This window comes from Hemitrygon akajei, chromosome 7, assembly GCF_048418815.1.
Source record: "Hemitrygon akajei chromosome 7, sHemAka1.3, whole genome shotgun sequence".
Taxonomy (NCBI): domain Eukaryota; kingdom Metazoa; phylum Chordata; class Chondrichthyes; order Myliobatiformes; family Dasyatidae; genus Hemitrygon; species Hemitrygon akajei.
In genome coordinates, this window is record NC_133130.1 from 102,350,912 (window position 1) to 102,373,891 (window position 22,980).

The 22,980-nt window shown below is 46.2% G+C and overlaps 1 protein-coding gene across 1 annotated transcript in view; it reads right to left on the reverse strand.

Annotated features, from left to right (window-relative positions):
- desi2 (desumoylating isopeptidase 2) overlaps nt 1–22,980 on the reverse strand; it is a 118,403-nt gene that overhangs the window by 40,174 nt on the left and 55,249 nt on the right. Inside the window, exon 2 of the mRNA XM_073051590.1 lies at nt 12,769–12,841. Within this exon, the coding sequence (XP_072907691.1) occupies nt 12,769–12,841 (73 nt within the window). The remainder of the gene's footprint in view (nt 1–12,768; nt 12,842–22,980) is intronic.

The window sequence follows — 22,980 nt, forward strand, 5'->3', positions numbered from 1 at the left end:
ACAATACAGGCCCTTCGGCCCACAAGGTTGTGCCGAACATGTCCTTACCTTAGAAATTACCTAGGGTTACCAATAGTCCTCCATTTTTCTGAGCTCCATGTACTCCAGAAGTATCTTAAAAGACCCTATCATATCCGCCTCTACCACTGTCGCTGGCAGCCCATTCCACACACTCATCACTCTGTGTGTACAAAACTTACCCCTGACATTTCCTCTGTACCTACTTCCAAGCACCTTAAAACTATGCCCTCTTGTGCTAGCCATTTCAGCCCTGGGAAAAAGCCTTTGACTGTCCACACAATCAATGCCGCTCATCATCTTATACACCTCTATCAGGTCACCTCATATCCACTGTCGCTGCAAGGAGAAAAGGCCGAGTTCACTCAACCTATTCTCATAAGGCATGCTCCCCAATCCAGGCAACGTCCTTGTAAGTCTCCTCTGCACCCGTTCTATGGTTTCCATGTCCTTCCTGTAGTGAGGCAACCAAGTGGGGTCTGACCAGGGTCCTATATAGCTGTAACATTACCTCTCTGCTAGTTAAGATCCACCATACATAAAGCCAACTGACTATCCTTAATCAGTCCATATCTATCTGAATACTTATACTGTATATCCAGGACCTTAGAATAACAAGTTTGTGAGCTTGCTGCATGTAAGGTGTCCGTACAAGTTAAACACAGGAGGTTTGTTAAATATTTGCTAATAGTGGCTGGATTCTTTCTGGTCTTAGGCACAGTGGCATGAGATCAAAAGATCGAATAGTTTGCTTGTCTGTCTCTGAGTCTCTCTCAATGTTTGTGGATTGAACCCCTATTTATTGAGGCACCTTCCGCTCGGTTCCCGAGACTTCCTCTCGACTGAAAAATAGCAATTGATCAATGCCTAGCACGGATCCAGGATGATTTCCTGTCAGAATTCAGAGTTCCTGCAACAACAGCAACAATCAAGTGGAGACTAAGCATCATGAGCTCTGAAATCTTTGCAACTTTCTATGTAGTTTCCTTGGAAACAGATGTTCAAAGGGGAAAGCACAGAAGTAATGTGGGAGAAGTTTAAGGACCACTTGAGCTGGATTCAGGATAGGTTTGTCCCGCTGAGGCAAGGAAAAAATAGTAGGAAAAGGGAACCGTGGCTGACGAAACATGCGAGGCAATTCATCAAGAGGAAAAAGGAAGCATATGTTAGATATAAGAAGCAGGATGTAGGAGGGGCTCATGAGAAATATAGGGTAGCTAGGAAGGAGCTAAAGAAAGGACTTAGGAGAGCTCGAAGGGGGCATCAGAAGGCCTCGGTATGTAGGATTAAGGTGAACCCCAAGGCGTTCTATGCATATGTGAAGAACAGGAGGATGACGAGAACTAAGGTGGGACAAAGGATAAAGAGGGCAACATGCGCCTGGAGGCAGAGGAGGTCCTAAATGAATACTTTGCTTCAGTATTCACAAGTGAAAAGGACCTTGATCAGGGTGAGGTCGAAATAGAGCAGGCCTGTGTGCTGGACAATGTGGAGATTATGGAAGAAGTATTGCTGGATCTTCTTAAAAACATCGATTGATAAATCCCCAGGGCCGGATATGATACACCCCAGGTTGTTGTGGGAATTGAGAGAAGAGATCGCTGGAGCATTAGCTATGATCTTTGAATCCTCTTTGGCTACAGAGGAAGTGCCGGAGGAGTGGAGAATGGCAAATGTAGTTCCGCAGAGATCCGTCCTGGGACCCCTGCTATTTGTGATTTTTATAAATGACTTGGATATAGAGGCGGAAGGATGGGTGAGTAAATTTGCGGATGACATGAAGATTGGAGGAGTTGTGGATGGAGCTGCAGGTTGTTGAAGGTTACAAGAGGATATAGACAGGCTGCAGAGTTGGGCAGTAAAATGGCAGATGGAGTTTAATCCGGACAAGTGTGAGGTGATGCATTTTGGAAGGACAAACCAGAAGACTGAGTACAGGATTAATGGTCAGTTACTTAAGAGTGTGGATGAACAAAGGGACCTTGGGGTTCAAATCCATATATCCTTCAAGGTCACTGTGCAGGTTGATGGGGTAGTTAAGAAGGCCTATGGGATGCTAGGCTTCATTAACAGTGGAATTGAGTTCAAGAGTAGAGAGGTCATATTGCAACTCTACAAATCTCTGGTGAGACCGCACTTAAGAGTATGGTGTTTAATTCTGGTCACCTCATTATAGTAAGGATGTGGAAACTATGGAGAGGATGCAGAGGAGATTTACCAGGATGTTGCCTGGTTTGGAGAACAAGTCATATGAAGCAAGGTTAGCAGAGCTGGGACTTTTCCCTTTGGAGCATAGAAGAATGAGATTATGAGAGGCATAGATAGGGTGGATAGTCAGTACCTGTTTCCCAGGGCACCAATAGCAAACACCAGAGGGCATATGTACAAAATTAAGGGAGGGAAGTTCAGGGGAGACATCAGGGGTAAGTTTTTTTTACACAGAGGGTTGTGAGTGCCTGGAATGACTTGCCAGGGATGGTAGTGGAGGCTAAAACATTAGGGGTATTTAAGAGCCTCTTGGACAGGCACATGGATGAAAGAAAAATAGAGGGTTATGGGGTAGTGCAGGATTAGTACTTTTTTTTAAGGATTATATGGGCCTGTACTGTGCTGTAATGTTCTATGGTTCAGTATTTAGTGCAGTTTATTTGTGCTGTTTATGATAATAAATAGGCTTTAGTTACTTTGTTGTGCTTGTAAGCTTATTACCACATTTCTTGGACACTTGGAATTGTTTGGGTCTTTTGGATCTCATCAACCCAGCCCATTACACAGTGGCACTGAGAACAGCTTCCAGGAATATATGGCAATGGATAAGCAAGTTGAGCGATGCTGTAGCTGAGACTTATCAGGTCCTCGAATGAATGGATAACTCTTGAGGCCTTCAGGTTGCTGGCTAATGATCTATGGGTCCTTCCAGGTGTTCAGAGAAGGCATGTGCTGAATTGTCTGATGTTAAGCTTCTGTGTGCAATATCACAATGTCTTAAGCATATAGCTTTTCCCTTCAAGAGGGATTATCTGCCTCAAGTAGCATGGATTTTTATGACTGTGCTGCAACAGTTAAATACTGAGAAAGCCCAGCTGTCTTGAGGAAATTTTGCGACTACAGTGTGAGCTGGCCAATTTGAGCTCTCAGAACACAATTTTAAACGAAACAGCGTACTGCGCAAGAATGTGCTGAGTGCTCTGACGTAAAACAAACTGCTGTGGCATGTAGATTGGCTAATGTAATGTCACAGCTCAGCTGCCTTGACAGTGGATCCTGAAAAGGTCCGATCTATGGTCCTGCAGGAGGATTGGGGATCCAGACACCTGGGATAGGGATATCTGGATAATGATGATTGATGATTATGGTAATGAAGGAGATAAGAACAATTTAATCAAGGTGCAGGTGTATAAAAGTTAAACACTGGAATGCTGAAGAACAAACTCAAACTGAAGCAACTATCCCCATCACCAATGAAACCACCATTCTTAACTACCCTGTCACTGAATTACAGGATTTAGACCAAAGGCAGCATCAATGACCAATGGTATCCTTGCCTAGCTGGCTCACCCGCCTATGGGATTTAGGAACCTTCCAACTATTTTTTAATATGCACGAATTGAGTCAGTTAGGTTTGATAACAACAGACACATTCTTGGCTGAACTGCAACATGCTCAGACTGATGGAGCTGTGCTTGCTACCCTGCTCCTTTGGATTGAGATTGTCTTCTCGTCCCTGGAGGCTATTTCACGTCTCCGTGATATGGCAATAGAATCTGCCATTTATAATAATGCCTTTAACGACCCCAAGGCTGTCCCCTTTTCCCTTTCTGTTAATGACAAGACAATCTATTCCTTTTGTTCCTGATAGCACAACTGAACATGCTGATTAAGAGCTGATTCAGTTCAGCAAGGGGAGGGGGTAAAGTGTTTGTGACATACCCATCTTCCCCTCCAGTGCAGGGTGAGATTATTGCCAACGGGCAAGGAAATACATACTGGGTGATGGTAGAAGGACGGCCCAGCCCAGCACACCTCCACAGATGTTGCCTGACTTGCCGAGTTCCTCCAGAACTGTGTTTGTTGCTCCAAATTCCAGCATCTGCAATCTCGTGACTTTAAAATGAACAGCTGGTTTTGAATAGCAATGAATAGTAATTTCTATTCTTGATGGAAGAAAATGTACAAAACATTAACATCAAGGGAAAATTAAGCAGACAGTGTCAATCCAAACTCCTAGAGGACGACAACCTTGTCTTGGTTTGCGTGCCTCAATGATCCAGAGATCTACTGTAGTGCTAGAAAGTTTGTGAACCCTGTAGAATTTTCTCTATTTCTGCATAAATATGATCTAAAATGTGATTAGATCTTCATGCAAGTCCTAAAACTAGATAAAGAAAACCCAAATAAATAAATAACATAAAAATCATTATACTTGTTAATTTATTGAGGAAAAATGATCCAATATTACATGTATTTGTTGGGAAAAGTATAGGAACCTCTGGGGTAATGCCTTCTACAAAAGCTATTTGAAGTCAGGTGTTCCAATCAATGAGATGAGGTTTGAGGTATGGATTGTAGAGGTGCCCTATCCTATAAAAAAGACACACAAAGTCAGGTTAGTGATAAGGACTGCTCTTCTCATGAAAGATCTGTTTATGTGCACCATGTCTCGATCAAAACAGCTTTCAGAAGACCTTAGAAGAAGAATTGTAGAGATGCATCTAGCTGGAGAAAGCTACAAAAGCATTACTAAAGACCTAAGTGTTCATTAGTCCACAGTAAGAGAGTCTGTCGACAAATGGAGGAAACTGGGGAGTTGCTACTCTCCCTAGGAATGGGCATCCAGCAAAGATCACACCAAGAGCACAACATGAAATGCTGAAGGAGGTGAAACAGAACCCAAGGGTAACAGTAACAGCAAAAGATCTCTAGAACTTGCTAAAGTTTGCAAAAGACCACCTGGATGGTGGTCTTGTTTCTGGGACAGAAGTTGAAAATTTTGTCAGTAATACACATTGCTATGTTTGGAGAAAAAGGGGCACTGCACATCAACAAAACCTCATCCCAACTGTGAAGCATGGTGGAAAGAGTATCACAGTTTGGGGCTGCTTTGCTGCTTCAGGGCCTGGGCAGCTTGCAATCATTGAGGGAACGATGAATTCAAAATTGTATCACTGTGGCGACACACTTCCCAGCGCACTCGAACCGGCTCACAAAGTGGTGCGCGCCGGCATAGAGGCCAGTTCCAAAGAGGGCGCCAAGTCTGCTTCACCAGCAAGGGGAAAAGCCCGCGCGCAGGACGGGACTGTGAATCCCGAGGAGGGCGGGATCAGGAAGGCTTTAAAGCGAGGCCGCGAAGTTTGAATAAATCTCTTTTGCAACTGCAGCTCACCGACTCCGTGTCGTTTATTGCAGCGCTGCATGTAGCACACCGCTACAATTGATGACCCCAACGGCCCAAGCGATATTTGGGCCGAAGATGAACGATGTTGCATCTGTTCACGCAGTTTCGTTAAAACTGCCAAGCTTCTGGATGCTGCGACCTCACCTATGGTTCCAACAAGCAGAAGCCCAATTCCACATTCAGCAGGAAACCTCAGATGACACACGTTACTGCTACGTGGTGAGCTCCCTCGACCAGGAAACAGCCGCCCAGGTTGAGGAGTTCATACAGTCTCCCCCAGCGGACAGTAAATACAGAGTTCAAAGCCTTGCTCATAAGGACTTTTGGACTCTCACGGCGCAAGCAAGCTGCCTGCTTACTGCACCTCGATGGTTTGGGAGACAAGCCGCCGTTGGCTTTGATGAACGAGATGCTCTCCCTGGCCGGAGGTCACAAGCCTTGCCTCATGTTTGAGCAGGCATTCCTGGAGCAGCTGCCCGAGGACATAAGCCTGCTGCTGTCCAACACGGATTTCAGCGACCCCCGGAGGGTGGCGGCCTGGGCGGACATGCTGTGGAAAGCCAAGGAGAGTGGGGCGTCCATCGCACAGATCAACAGGCCACGCTCTCAGCAGCAAGCCAGAACAGGCCTGGCCGCAGAGCCCGCTAACCCCAGAGGCAGGGGCGAAGAGGCCAACGAACAATGGTGCTTCTACCACCAGTGGTGGGGTGCAGAAGCCCGCTGCTGTAGCCCGCCCTGCAAGTTCCCAGGAAACTTTTTTCCCAGCCGCTTTTTGGTCGACACCAGAGCCAAGATCAGCGTTTTACCTCCGACGAGTTACGACACCCGCAACAGAGCACTGGGTCCCACCCTGAGGGCCACGAACGGCAGCACAGTAAGGACCTACGGCACCCGTACAGGACCTACAGTTCGGCTCCAGCCAGTTCACGTGGGACTTCACACTGGCCGTCGTAGCCCAACCGCTCCCGGGCGCGGATTTTTTGCGGGCTCACAGCCTACTGGTCGACCTGCAAGGGAAGAGACTGGTCCATGCCTAGACCTTTCAAACGTTCTCCCTGGGTGAAGCCCGGTTGCCGGCCCCACACCTAGACTCCATCACGCTGTCCGACAACGACTTCACCAGAGTCCTGGCGGATTTCCCATCGGTTCTGGCACCGCAGTTCATGGCAGCCATGCCCAGACACGGCATACAGCACCACATCCCGACACAGGGACCACCCCTCCACGCCCATGCTCGAAGGCTTCCCCCGGACGAGCTCCAGCTGGCAAAGGAGGAGTTCAAGAGGATGGAGGAATTGGGGATCATACGGCGGTCCGACAGCCCATGGGCCTCCCCCCTGCACATGATTCCCAAAGCAACAGGGGGCTGGAGACCATGCGGCGACTACCGCAGGCTGAACGAGGCTACAACACCGGACCGCTACCCTGAGCCGCACATTCAGGACTTTGCAGCAAACCTGCAGCACGGATCTTCTCCAAGGTAGACCTCGTCCGGGGATACCATCAAATCCCGATGCATCCGGACGACGTCCCCAAAACGGCACTCATCACCCCTTTCGGCCTTTTAGAGTTCCTCTGCATGCCGTTCGGCCTAAAGAATGCCGCACAGATGTTTCAGTGGTTAATGGACGCGGTGGGACGCGACCTGGACTTCGCTTTCATCTATTTGGATGACATCCTCATAGCCAGCAGCAGTCGTCAGGAGCATCTGTCCCACCTCCGCCAACTCTACGCCAGACTGAGTGAATATGGCCTGACAATCAACCCGGCCAAATGCCAGTTCGGGCTCGACATCATCGACTTCCTGGGCCACAGGATTACTAAAGATGGGGCAACCGCTCTGCCCCCTAAGGTAGACGCAGTCCGCCATTTCCCCTGACCCAACACAATCAAAGGCCTTCAGGAATTCGTGGGTATGGTAAATTTCTACCACCGCTTCCTCCCTTCAGCTGCCCGAATCATGCTGTTGGCCCTGATGTCGGGTAAGGGCAAGGACATTACCTGGGACGAGGAGTCCGCCGCCGGGTTCATTAAAACCAAAGAAGCCTTAGCAAATGCCGTGATGCTAGTACACCCCAGAATGGATGTCCCTAGTCCCTACCACCCTCACAGTGGACACAGTCGGTGGAGTGCTGGAACAACTCATCGAGGGTCGCTGGCAACCCCTGGCGTTTTTCAGCAAACACCTATGACCACCCGAGCTCAAATACAGTGCTTTCGACCGGGAACTGTTGGCGCTATACCTGGCAATCCGGCATTTCAGGTACTTCTTGGAAGGTAGGCCCTTCACCGCGTTCACGGACCACAAACCGCTTACCTTTGCGTTCACGAAGGCATCCGACCCCTAGTCGTCCCGCCAGCAGCAACATCTGTCCTACATCTCCGAATACACGACGGATGTCCGGCATGTCTCCGGAAAGGTCAATGACATGGCGGACGCCCTCTCCCGCCCTAACATCCTAGCCCTGTCCCAGGGGGTAGACTATGAAACACTGGCGGAGGCGCAGCAGGCAGATGAGGAGATCCCTAGTTACAGAACCGCAGTCTCCGGTTTGCAGCTCCAGGACCTCCCCGTAGGCCCAGGTGAGAGGACCCTACTCTGTGACGTCACCACCGGCCAACCCCGTCCCGTCGTCCCGGCAGCCTGGCGGTGGCGCGTTTTCGACTCCATTCACAACTTAGCACACCCCTCCATCAGGCCAACCGTCCGGATGGTAGCCAACAGGTTCGTTTGGCACGGACTCCGCAAGCAAGTCAGTGAATGGGCCAGAACGTGCATGCACTGCCAAACAGCAAAGGTGCAGCAGCACACCAAAGCTCTGCCGCAGCAGTTCCACCCCACCCACAGGCATTTCGACCACATTCATGTGAATATCGTGGGGCCCCTGCCAGTGTCGCGAGGAGCGCAGCACCTCCTGACTATCGTGGACTGGTTCACAAGATGGCCAGAGGCAATCCCGCTCACCGACACCACCTCCGAATCTTGCGCCCGGGCACTGATTGCCATCTGGGTATCTCACTTTGGTGTACATTACCTCCGACAGAGGCGCCCAGTTCACCTCCAGCCTGTGGTCAGCTATGGCCAGCCTTTTGGGGACACAGCTGCACCACACAACTGCCTACCACCCACAGTCGAACGGACTGGTGGAGCGTTTCCACCGTCACCTGAAGTCGGCTCTCATGGCCCGCCTCAAAGGGCCTAACTGGGTGGACGAGCTTCCCTGGGTCCTGCTCGGAATCCGCACGGCGCCCAAAGAAGATCTGCACACCTCGTCGGCCGAGTTGGTGTACGGCGCACCCCTGGTCGTCCCAGGGGAGTTCATACCAGCCCCAAGGGGGCAAGAGGAAGAACCCGCAGCAGTCCTGGGCAGACTACGCGAGAGGCTCGGTAACCTGGCCCCCATACCCACTTCGCAGCATGGGCAGAACCCGACCTGCGTACCCGAAGACCTGCGAAACTGTAAGTTCGTTTTTGTACGATGGGGTGGACATCGGGCACCGCTACAGCGGCCCTACGAGGGGCCGTTTACGGTGATCAGAAACAACGGGTCCACATTCGTACTGGACATTGGGGGGAAAGAGGAGGTTTTCACGGTGGACCGACTCAAACCGGCCCATGTGGACGTGGCGCAGCCGGTCGAGATTCCAGCACCGCGGCGCAGAGGCAGACCTCCCAAACAGAGTCCGACCCAGACTGTGGACATTGGGGGGTATATCGCCTGTTCTGGGGGGAGGGGTGGGGGGGGGTTATGTGGCGACCCATTTCCCAGCGCACTCAAACTGGCTCACAAAGTGGCGTGCGCCAGCATAGAGGCCAGTTCCAAAGAGGGTGCCAAGTCTGCTTCACCAGCAAGGGGAAAAGCCCGCGGGGACTGTGAATACGTATTCCCGCCCGAGGAGGGCGGGATCAGGAAGGCTTTAAAGCGAGGCCGCGAAATTTGAATAAATCTCTTTGCAACTGCAGCTCACCGACTCCGTGTCGTTTATTGCAGCGCTGCGTGTAGCACACTGCTACATCACGACATTTTACAAGAGAATGCCAAAGCAGCAGTCATTCACCTGAAACTTAATAGAAGTGGATAATGCAACAAGACAATGATCTGAAAGATAAGAGTAAATCAACAACAGAATGGTTTAAAAAGAAAATTTGTGTTTTGGAATGGCTGAATCAAAATCCTGACCTTAATCCTATAAAAGTGTTGTGAAAGGACCTGAAGCAAGCAGTTCATGTAAGGAAGGCCACCAACATCCGAGAGTTGAAGCAGTTTTGTAAGGAAGAATGGCCTAAAGTTCCTCCAAGTCAATAGGCAGGAATGATCAACAATTACCAGAAACACACACAAAATGCTGGTGGAACACAGCAGGCCAGGCAGCATCTATAGGAATAAGTACTGTTGACATTTCGGGCCGAGGCCCTTCGTCAGGACTAAGTGAAAGAAAAGATAGTAAGAGATTTGAAAGTAGGAGGGGGAGGGGGAAAAACCGAAATGATAGGACAGGAGGGGTTGGGGTGAAGCTAAGAGCTGGAAAGGTGATTGGCAAAAGGGATACAGAGCTAAAGAAGGGTAAGGATCATGGGACGTGAGGCCTAAGGAGAAAGAAAGGGGGAGGGGGGAGCAAACAGGCAAAGTGTGATGGGCAGAGAGAGAGAAAAAAAGGGGGGTAATAAATAAATCAGGGATGGGGTGAGAAGGGGAGAAGGGGCATTAACAGAAGTTAGAGAAATCAATGTTCATGCCATCAGGTTGGAGGCTACCCAGACAGAGTATAAGGTATTGTTCCTCCAACCTGAGTGTGGCTTCATCTTGACAGTCGTCTGCATTGGCACTGCCTCCTGCAAGCATGCTGAGCTCACTGACTTTATTTAACTTTGCCTCCAACTTTCACCCTGCCCTCAAATTTACCTGGTCCATTTCTGACACCTTCCTCTCCTTTCTTGATCTTTCTGTCTTCATCTCTGAAGACGGCTTATCTACTGATACCTACTATAAGCCTACTGACTCTCAGAGCTACCTGGACTATTCCTCTTCCCACCCTGTCTCTTGCAAAAATGCCATCCCCTTCTCACAATTCCTCCATCTCTGCTGCATCTGCTCTCAGGATGAGGCCTTTCATTCCAGGACAAAGGAAATGTCTTCCTTTTTTAAACAAAGGGGCTTCCCTTCCTCCATCATCAACTTTGCTCTCAAACACGTCTCTCCCATTTCACGCACATCTGCTCTCACCCCATCCGCCCACCACCCAACTCAGGATAGGGTTCCCCTTGTCCTCACCTACCACCCCACCAACCTCCAGGTCCAACGTATAACTCTCCGTAACTTCTGCCACCTCCAACCAGATCCCACTACCAAGCACATCGTTCCCTCCCCCCCTTCTGCTTTCCACAGGGATTGCTCCCTACATGACTCCGTTGTCCATTCGTGTGTCCCCCCATCCCTTCCCACCGATCTCCCTCCTGGTGCTTATTCTTGTAAGCGGAACAAGTGCTACACCTCCCCCCTCACCACTATTCAGGGCTCCAGACAGTCCTTCCAGGTGAGGCGACACTTCACCTGTGAGCCGGCTGGTGTGGTATACTGCGTCCGGAGCTCCCGGTGTGGCCTTTTATATATTGGTGAGACCCGACGCAGACTGGGAGACCGTTTCGCTGAACACCTACGCTCAGTCCGCCAGAGAAAGCAGGATCTCCCAGTGGCCATACATTTTAATTCCACGTCCCATTCCCATTCTGATATGTCTATCCATGGCCTCCTCTACTGTCAAGATGAAGCCACACTCAGGTTGGAAGAACAACACCTTATATTCCGTCTGGGTAGCCTCCAATCTGATGGCATGAACATTGATTTCTCTAACTTCCGTTAATGCCCCTCCTCCCCTTCTTACCCCATCCCTAATTTATTTATTTTCCCCCCTCCTTTTTTTCTCTCTGCTCATCACTCTTTGTCTGTTCTCCATCTCCCTCTGGTGCTCCCCTCCCCCTTTCTTTCTCCCTAGGACTCCCGTCCCATGATCCTTACCCTTCTCCAGTTCTGTATCCCTTTTGCCAATCACCTTTCCAGCTCTTAGCTTCACCCCACCCCCTCCTGTCTTCTCCTATCATTTCGGATTTTCCCCCTCCCCCTCTCAAATCTTTTCTTTCAGTTAGTCCTGATGAAGGGTCTCGGCCCGAAATGTCGACAGTGCTTCTTCCCATAGATGCTGCCTGGCCTGCTGCGTTCCACCAGCATTTTGTGTGTGTTGTTTGAATTTCCAGCATCTGCAGATTTCCTCGTGTTTGAGTTACCAGAAACATTTGGTTGAAGTTATTGCTGTAGAAGGAGGTCACACCAGTTACTGAAAGCAAAAGTTCACATACTCTTTCCAACAAATACATGTAATGTCTGATAATTTTTCTCAATAAATAAGAACATATAATTTTTGTGTTACTTATTTAATTTGGTTCTCCTTCTCTAGTTTCAGGACTTGCATGAAGATCTGATCACATTTTAGGTCATATTTATGCAGAAATAGAGAAAATTCTATGGGGTTCTCAAATTTTCTCGCACCACTATATGTTGGCTGGAGTCAGAGCCTTTTGTTTTGACTCTTGGTAGTGTCACCCATGCCAAACAGGTCAAAGGGTGGAGACCAGACTAAGAATGGTCCGCCGGTCCTCCAGCTTCGGGGGTTCAGCTCAGTGCTAACAATTCAGAATGGTAAAACAAAATTGTTATGAAAACAGCACGAAGAATCCTTCTACATCTGAGTGTGACGGTATTTCCGACTTTTCAATTGGGACTTGCATGACCAGGAGAAAGATACGGACAGGATGTAAGACACCACTAGAGATGGAGGACCTTCATAAGTAAACAAGTTAGTGTCAATCCAAGAACCAAGATTCCAGACAAAGCAACAATGAACTATATTTTAGTAATCCATAGAGAATTGTTTCAAATTTAAGAACGCAGAAAGAGGAATGAAAGCAAGCATTATGGCTCTCAAATCAATAAGATCATGGCTGATTTGGTCCACTTTCCTCTCCATTCCCTACTTTCTTGACTACCTTACAGATCAAAACTTGACATTGGCCTCGAATACATGTAGTGATCTTTTACGACAGCTCTGAGGTACAGAATTCCAAAAATTTTTACCCTCAGAAGAAATTCTGCACAAGAATGTGAAGTTATGCAGCACAAATTGTGTGATAGAAAAAATTTATATGCTGGAGTTACTGGATACAGCGCTGAACGAAACTTAAACTAGGTAACTACAAAAATGTGACTGATGGATCATCCAACATAAATTTCATATTGATGTGCACTTTAATTGCAATAAAAACTAAAGATTTTATAAGTTGTATTTCTTCCAGTCCTCACCTCTGCCATAAATTTCAATGCCTGAGTGGAAGACACCAATTCCCAGCGATGAGGTGTATTCATTAATCCAGTACTAGAAGAACAAAACAAGCAAAAACGTTATGAGAAATTCAAATTCAAGTTCAAATTCAGAATGAAAACACTCCTAACGTCCAGAATATTTTAAGAAACAAGAAGATTGATCATGTTTTACTCATGCGGATAATCGCATTGCATGTATTGTTAAAGTAATCCATCAATGGAGAAACTGCATAAAAAGACAAAGTTAATTGAGCATCAAGGATGATTCCACATTTGCTACAGGTGTTACTTTATTGTATAATAATTTGCAGCATCATTACTGGTTCAATCTCTTCTTCAGCCACTGTCTGTAAGGAGTTCGTACGTTCTTCCCGTGACCATTTGGGTCCCCTCGGGGTGCTGCAGTTTCCTCCCACATTCCAAGTAAGGGCTAGTAATTTGTGAGCTTGTCATATTGATGTCAGAAGCATGGTGATACTCCTGAGCTGCCCTGACACATCCCTGACATAAGCAACCCATTTCTCTGCATGTTTCGATATTTCAATGTACATGTGACAAGTCAAGCCAATCTACCTTTAACTTTATTAAAGCAACCCTGATATGCAATACTTGATGAAGAGATGTTATTTTGATTTTGGTTGAAAAGTTATTTAAAATAGTTCATGAAAATTCTAATTAGAAAATTATACAGTAGAAAGAAAGAAACTATAACAAGAGGAAGAAGAATGAATTCACAATGTTCGGGCCTCTGGCACCGAGTCTCCCTCTGTGACTCAGAAGGGAAGGGGAAGAACAGGTATGCTGAGGCGATAGGGGAACGTTACTTAGAAGAGTTCCCAGATGGCATGTTGCCTCTCAGGTTCTGAGACATCTCAGATCGAGTCCTCAGCTGGACAGCCAGAAGTCATAATCAATAACATGGATAGGATGAATGACGAGATTCTACATAGGGAGCTCAGGGAGTTAGGTGCTAAGTTAAGAGCAGGACGTCTGGGGTTGTGACCCCAGGATTGCTACCCATGCCATGAGCCAGTGAGGCCAGAACTAGTAAGATTATACAGTTTAATTTTTGGCTAAGGAGCTGGTGTAGGAGGGAGGGCCTAACCTTTTTGGATCATTGGGCTCTCTTCTAGGGAAGGTGGGACATTTGCAAAAGGGACGATTTCCACCTGAACTAAGGAGGTGATAAGAGAGGAGCTATAGGCAAGTAGTCACACCAGGGCCTCAGGAGACAGGTAAGTGGGTAAAGGCAAGAGAGGGAAGGGCAGGAGTCAGATACTAGAGAGTACCTCTGTGGCTGTACCCCTTAACAAAAAGTACTCCAATCTGAGTACTGTCAGTTGGACGGCCTACCTGAGGGGAGCAACAATGACTGCGCCTCTGGCACAGAGTCTGGCCCTGTGGCTCAGAAGGGTAGGGAAAGGAAGAAGGCAGCAGTTTTCAGGAACTCTATAGTCAGGGGTCAGACAGGCGATTCTGTGTATGCAGGAAAGAAACGCTGATGGTAGTTTGCCTCCCAGATGCCAGGGTCTGGGATATTTCTGATCGTGACCACGATATCTTGAACTGGGAAGGTGAACAGCCAGAGGTTGTGGTACATATAGGTACCAATGACATAGGTAGGAAAAGGGAGGAGGTCCCAAAAGCAGACTACAGGAAGTTATGAAGGAAGTTGAGAAGCAGGACCTCAAAGGTAGTAATCTCAGGATTACTGCCTGTACCATGTGACGGTGAGTATAGGAGTAGAATGAGGCGGAGGATAAATGAGTGGCTGAGGGATTGGAGCAGGGGACAGGAATTCAGATTTCTGGATTGTTGGAACCTCTTTTGGGTCAGGTGTGACTTGTACAAAAAGGACAGGTTGCACTTGAATCCGAGGGTGACCAATATCCTGGCAGGGAGGTTTGCTAAGGCTATTGGAGAGAGTTTAAACTAGAATTGCTGGGGGGCTGGGAACCAAATTGAAGAGACAGAGAAAGGGACGGTTGGCTCACAAATAGAGAAAGCTTGGAGAAAGTGTCATTTAAGGTAAAATTGGATAGGTATATGGACAGGAAAGGAGTGGAGGGTTATGGGCTGAGTGCGGGTAGGTGGGACTAGGTGAGATTAAGAGTTCGGCACGGACTAGGAGGGCCGGAATGGCCTGTTTCCGTGCTGTGATTGTTATATGGTTATATGGTTATATAAAGTGCGAGAGGGAGAATAGGCAGGTGATAGAGAAGGGATGTGCTTATTTTAATGCAAGAAGCAGATCATGAACAAAGTGGATGAGCTTAGAGCGTGGATCAGCACTTTATGATGTTGTGGCCATTACAGAGACTTGGAAGGCTCAGTGGCAGGAATAGTTACAGTGCCAGGCTTTAGATGTTTCAGAAAGGATAGGGAGAGGGGCAAAAGAGGTGGGGGCGTGGCACTGCTGATCAGAGATCGTGTCATGGCTGCAGAAAAGGAGGATGTCATGGAGGGGTTGTCTACTGAGTCTCTGTGGGTAGAAGTTAGAAACAGGAAGGGGTCAATAACTCTACTGGGTGTTTTTTTTATAGACCACCCAATAGTAACAGGGACATCGAGGAGCAGATAGACAGATTCTGGAAAGGTGTAACAATAACAGGATTGTCATGGTGAGAGATTTTAATTTCTCAAATATTGATTGGCAACTATCTACAGCAAGAGGTTTAGATGGGGTGGAGATGGGGTGTCAGATCTCTCAGTGGGAGTGCATTTTGGAGATAGTGATCACCATTCTATCTCTTTTACTATAGCATTGGAGAGGGATAGGAACAGACAAGTTATGAAAGTGTTTAATTGGAGTAAGGGGAAATATGAAACTATCAGGCAGGAACTTGGAAGCATAAATTGGGAACAGATATGCTCAGGGAAATGTACATTAGAAATAGGCAAATGTTCAGTGGATATTTGCATGGCACTCTGCATAGGTACATTACATGAAACAGGGAAAGGATGGTAGAGTACTGGAACCGTGGATACAAAGGCTATTGAAAATCTAGTCAAGAAGAAAAGATTACAAAAGGTTCAAAAAATTAGTTAATGATAGAGATCTAGAAGGCTAGCAGGAAGGGGCTTAAGAATGAAATTAGGAGAGCCAGAAGGGGCCATGAGAAGGCCCTGACGAGCAGGATTAAAGAAAACCCCAAGGCATTCTACAAGTATGTGAAGAGCAAAAGGATAAGAAGTGAAACAATAGGACCAATCAAGTGTGACAGTGGAAAAGTGTGTATGGAACCGGAGGAGATAGCAGAGGTACTTAATGAATACTTTGCTTCAGGATTCACCACGGAAAAGGATCTTGGCGATTGTAGGGATGACTTACAGTAGATTGAAAAACTTGAGCATATAGATATTAAGAAAGAGGATGTGCTGGAGCTTTTGGGAAACATCAAAATGGAAAAGTCTCCAGATGTACTCCAGGCTACTGTGGGTGGCAAGAGAGGACATTGCTGAGCCTCTGGCAATAATCTTTGCATCATCAATGGGGACAGGGGAGGTTCCAGAAGATCCCAGATGTTGTTCCCTTATTTAAGAAAGGGAGTAGAGATAGCCCAGGAAGTCTTACCTCAGTGGTTGTTAAGTTGATGGAAAAGATCCTGAGATGGAGGATTTATGAACATTTGGAGAGGCAAAATATGATTAAGAATAGTCAGCATGGCTTTGTCAAAGGCCAAAGTACCTTATGAGCCTGATTGAATTTTTTCAGTATGTGACTAAACATGTTGATGAAGATAGAGCAGTAGATGTAGCGTATATGGATTTCAGCAAGGCACTTGACAAGGTACGCCATGCAAGGCTTATTGAGAAAGTAAGGAGGCATAGGATCCGAGGGTTCATTGCTTTGTGAATCTAGAATGGGCTTGCCCAAGGAAGACAAAGCGTGATTGTAGACGGGTCATATTCTGCGTGAAGGTCGGTGACCAGTGGTGTGCCCTAGGGATCTGTTCCGGGATCCCTTCTCTTTGTGAAATTTATAAATGACCTAGATGAGGAAATGGAGGGATAGGTTAGTAAATTTGCTGATGACACATAGGCTGGGGGTGTTGTGGATAGTGTGGAGGGCTGTCAGAGGTTATGGCGGGACATCGATAGGATGCAAAACTGGGCTGAGAAGTGGCAGATAGAGTTCAACCAAGATAAGTGTGAGGTGGTTCATTTTGGTTGGTCAAATATGTTGGCAGAATATAGTATTAATGGTAAGACTCTTGGCAATGTGGAGGATCAGAGAGATCTTGGGGTCCGAGTCCACTGACACTCAAAGCTGCTGCGCAGATTGACTCTGTGGTTAAGAAGGTGTACGGTGTATTGGTCTTCATCAATCATGGAATTGAAGTTAGGAGCCGAGAGGTAATGCTACAGCTATATAGGACCCTGGTCAGACCCCACTTGGAGTACAGGCAGTCCCCAGGTTACGTACGAGTTCCATTCCTGAGTCCGTATTTAAGTCGGATTTGTACATACGTCGGAACAGGTACATCCGGTATTATTTAGCATCAGTCAAATGTTTGTCTTAGTATATAGTACATATTTTACCTTTCTATGCATATAAAACTGTTAAGAAACGTATGTATTCCGATAATTAAAACACTGCATTGCTTAATAATAATTGTAGCTTTCATCAGGGCAGGGCCTTTCAAATGTTCCATTATTCTCACTTTATCTGTTAACCTTTAAAATTGTTCCCATTGTTGACCGACTGTCACCTAATGCTTTTCTAATGACCTATGGTGTTTCACCTCTTTCCAAATGCTTTATTATTTCCACTTTATTTTCAATCGCGATCGCTTCCCATCAATGGAACAGAAACACTGCTGGCGTTGGGTCCCGACCTCTGCCGGGTCTTAAGGACCACCGCACACTGTCAACGGAACAGAAACACTGCGGGCAGTGGGTCCCAAGCTCCGCTGGCTCTCGAGGTCCATTAGGTCTTAAGGACCACCACACACCGTCAACGGAACAGAAACACTGCGGGCAGCGGGTCCCGAGCTCCGCTGAGTCCTAACAACCACCACACTGAGACAGGCTGAATGGGACAAGTGGGGGCTGTGCTGGGTTGCGCATTTGATCATCCACAATATTCCGCGTGGGAATTTAAACTGGAGGTGGCAGTGTTTTTTTTTACGAGGTCGAGTTGAGAGCTCGCTATCAACCCGGCACGGATGGTACGGGAGTCACTGGATCGACATTAACCCGGCACGGAAACCTCCGTTCTCCAGCCCGGCGCTGATCTCACTGCGCCACCAGCCGACCGGAAGTGGGGGGGGGGGGGGGTCAGGGTAAATCTTACCAAGAAAATTTTAAGCCAAATACAAAACACAAAAATACAAATACAAAATACAAAACACAAAAAACAGTGTCAACGGCAACGACTTAAAATGGCGGACGGCGTCAGGATCCGACTTAAAATGGCAGATGGCGTTCTCCTTCCATGGTTCCCAAGTACGAGTTGTCCGTAAGTCAAATGTTCGTAACTCGGGGACTACCTGTACTGTGCTCAGCTCTGGTCACTTCACTACAGGAAGGATGTGAAAGCCATAGAAAAGGTACAGAGGAGATTTACAAGGATGTTGCCTGGATTGGGGAACATGCCTTACAAGAATAGGTTGAGTGAACTTGGCCTTTTCTCCTTGGAGCGGTGGAGGATGAGAGGTGTATAAGATAATGAGAGGCATTGATCATGTGGATGGTTAGAGGCTTTTTCCCTAGAGCTGAAATGGATAGCATAATAGGGCACAGTTTTAAGGAGCTTGGAAGAAGATACAGAGGAAATGTCAGGGGTAAGTTGTTTTTTTTAAATGCAGAGAGTTGTGAGTGCTTGCAATGGGCTGCCGGCAATGGTGGTGGAGGCGGATACAATAAGGTCTTTTAAGAGACTCCTGGATAGGTACATGAAGTTCAGAAAAATACAGGGCAATGGGTAACCCTAGGTAAATTCTAAAGTAAGTACATGTTCGGCACAGCATTGTGGGCCAAAGAGCCTGTATTGTGCTGTATTATTTTTCTATGTTTCTAATATCTTAGTGGAAAGTTTATTAGTGCTGCATTGTGGGGTTTAAACGAGAGTAGCAGGGGGAAGGAAATGAGAGAGTCAGAACAGTCAGTAGAGAAGTTGTACAGGCAGGTAAAATCTCAAAGTTAGGAATCAAAATACTGAGCATGGTGTGACTAGTACCCTAATCTGCATATATTTCAATGCAAGAAGTATCATAGGAAAGGCGGATAATAGTGCTCAAGATGAGGTAATTGGTTTACAAACAGAGGCAATGTGTAGTGAGGACATTATTCGCCTCACATCTCGTTTGTTCGCTACTTGTGTTGTGAGCGAGAGGAAGGAGTTTAAAGCTAGTAAGGGATGGCTGGCTAGCTATGTAAAGCACTACAGACTCAAGAGTTTAAAGATCACGGGAGAATCGGGATTGGCTGATGCCAAGGCAGCATCAGCGTTCCCAGAAGAGCTACGATGGTTGCATCTGTACTGAACATGTACAGACTTCCTTTTCTATCATTATTCCCTAAACAATACAGTATAACAACTATATACATAGCATTTACATTGTATTAGGTATTATAAGTAATCTAGAGATGATTTAAAGTATATGAGAGGACGTGTGTAGGTTATATGCAAATACTACGCCATTTTATATAAGAGACTTGAGCATCTAATAGAATTCTTCGAGGAAGTAACAAACAGGGTGGATAAAGGAGAGGCAGTGGATGTCATTTGTTTAGATTTTCAGAAGTCATTTGATAAGGTGCCTCACATAAGGCTGCTTAACAAGCTAAAATCCTATGGTGTTACAGGAAACATACTGGCATGTATAGAGGAATGACTGACAGGGAAGAGGTAGTGAGTGGGACTAAAGGGGGTCTTTTCTGGTTGGCTGCCAGTGACTACTGGTGTTCCTCAGGTGTCAGTACCAGGAACACTACTTTTAACATTTGTCAATGATTTAGACAGTGGAATTGATGGCTTTGTGGCAAAGTTTGCAGATGATACAAAGATAGGTGGAGGAGTAGGTAATGCTAAGAAAGCAATGCAATTGCAGCAGAACAAGTTGGAAGAATGGGCAAAAAAAGTGGCAGATGGAATACAGTGTTGGGAAATGTATGATAATGAATTTTGGTAAAAGGAACAAATTGCAGACTATTACCTAAACGGACAGAAGGTTCAAACATTAGAAAGTTAATTCACAGGATGAGTCTGTGGTAAAGAATACAAATGCAATGTTGGCATTTATTTCAAGGAAAATACAATATAAAAACAAGGAGATAATGCTGAGACTTTATAAGACACTAGTCAGGCCACACTTGGAGTATTGTCAACAGTTTTGGGCCCCATATGTCAGAATGAATGTGTTGTCATTGGAGAGAGTCCAGAGGAGGTTCACAAGGATGATTCGAGGAACAAAGGGGTTAACCTATGAGGAGCATTTGGCAGCTTTGGACCTGTACTCACTGGAATTTAGAAAATACGTGGGGATCTCATTGAAACCTACTAAATGTTGAAAGGATAAGGTGGATGTGGGGGTATCCAGAATTATAGGGCACAGCCTCAAAATTGAGAGGCAACCTTTTAGGACAGAATCAAGGAGGAATTTTTTTTAGAGAAAGAATAACGAATGTGTGGAATGCTTTGCCAGAGACGGCGGTGCAGGCCAAGTCCGTGGGTATACTCAAAGCAGAAGTTCATAGTTTCCTGATTGGTTGGGCATCAAGGGATATGGTGAGAGGGCAAGTATATGGAGTTGAATGGGATCCGAGTTCAGTCATGATGAAAAGGCGAGCGGGCTGAATGGCCTAATTCTGCTCCTATGTCTTATGGCCTCAATCTATAGAATTGTAACTGTTCTATATAACATGGTACATGGAGCTTAGAAAAATGGCTATGGGTTCGGCACATCATTGTGAGCCGAAGGGCCTGTATTGTGCTGTAGGTTTTCTATGCTTCTGTTTCTATAGTATATAATACATCAATGAAAGATCGGAGTGCAGAAGATAACAAACTGCAAGTATAAATAGCAATAAATAATGTGAACATGAGTTAATGAGATAAAGAGTCCTTAAAGTGAGATCATTAGTTGTGGGAACATCTCAATGATGGAATAAGTGAGTATAGTTATCCCCTTTTATTCAAGAGCCCGATGACTGAGGGAAAGTAACTGTTCTTGACCCTGGTGGTGCAAGGCCTGAGGCTCTTGTACCTACTACCTGAAGGTAGCAGTGAGAAGAGGGCCTTCATTTTCATTGTAACATTGATGATTGTCAATATTTTTAAATTCCTTGTGAAGTAGTGAAATTGTTTCATTTTCACTCCGGCCGTTTCTGGCATCTCCAAGCTTGAATGCTTGAGGCCACAGTGAGCAAAACAAATCAGAATTGTCTCACTGCTTATTTCTTGCCAACTATTCTGACAAAAATCACTGGTTTTTGAAGACAAACACACACAACTTTTGTTATTTAAAAACTGTTCACTCTAAGCAATGTGTAGCATCTAATGGCTACATGAAATGTGTGCAACTGACACTAGTTAGAATCTATTTGGGAACAGTCTCCTGTCCCTATTAAGTGGCTTGGTGTCCCAAATAAGTTTGAAGGCCTTTTACAAGGTGCCACACGAGGCTACTTAACACTCTACGAGCCCATGATATTACAGAAAAGATAAAGCAGCGGCTGATTGGCAGGAGAAAGAGGGTGGGAATAAAGCGAGACTTTTCTGACTGGCTACCGGTGACTAGTGGTGTTCCACAAGGGTCTATGTTGGGACCAATGTTTTTTACGTTATATGTCAATGATTTGGATGATGCAATTAATGGCTTTGTTGCAAAGTTTGCAGATATAAAGATCGGTGGAGGGGCAGATCGGTTTGAAGAAGTAGAGAGGCTACAGAAGGATTTAGATTAGGAGAATGGGCAAAGAAATGGCAGATGGAATACAGAGTCGGGAAATGCACAGTCATGCACTTTGGTAGAAGAAATGAAAGGGTTGACTATTTTCTAAATGGAGAGAAAATACAAAAAAACTGAGGTGCAAATGGACCTGGGAGTCCTTGTGCAGTAAAGGCAAATTTGCAGGTTGAGTCTTTGGTGAGGAAGACAAATGCAATGTTAACACTCATTTCAAGAGAACTAGAATATAAAAGCAAAGGTGTAATGTTGAAATTTTATTAAGCTTATGGTGAGGCCTCATGGAATATCATGAACAGGCCTGGGCCCCTTAGAAAGAATGTGCTGAAATGGGAGAGGGTTCAAAGGAGGCTCACGAAAATAATTTCAAACTTATTTGCATCTTTCCTGTCGGCAGGTGATCAAATCTGCACATAATACTGCAATGTAGGTCTCACCAATGTCTTATACAACTTCAAAATAACACAACCCATCCCCTGTACTCAGTTTTTCGATTTATGAAAGCCAATATGCCAAAAGCTTTCTTCACAAACCTATCTACCTGTTACACCACTTTCAATGAATTATGGACCTGTATTCCCAGATCCCAATGCCCTACCATACTCCTCAGTGCCCTGCTGTTCACTGCGCAAGACCTCTGGTCCTACCAAAGTGCAACACTTTGCACTTGTCTGTATTAAATTCCATCTGCAATTTTTCATCCCATTTCTCCAGCTGGTTAAGATCCCGCTGCAAGTTCTGATATTCTTCCTCGCTGTCCACTACACCCCAATCTTGGTGTTACCTATAAATTTGCTGATCCAGTTAACCAAATCATCCAGGTCATTGACATAGATGACAAACAACAATGGACACAGCACTGTTCCCTGCAGCACTCCAGTAGTCACAGGCCTCCAGTAAGCACATCTACTACCACTCTCTGGATTCTCCCACTAAGCTGATGTCTAATCCAATTTATTACCTCATCTTGAGTGCCAAGCGACTGAAACCTTCCTGACAAACCTCCTATGTGGGACCTTGTCAAATGTTCTTGTAGACAATATCCACTGCCTCGCCTCCACCAACTTTCCTGGTAACTTTCTCAAAAAACTAAGGTTAGTTAGACCTGACCGATTAAGTACAAAGCCATGCTGACTATCCCTAATCAGTCCCTGTCTATCTAAATGCTCATATCTGGTCCCTTAGAATACCTACCAATAACTTCCCCACTACTGATATCAGGTTCATCAGCCTACAATTTCCTGGCTTATTTTTAGAGCCCTTCTTAAACAGTGGAACA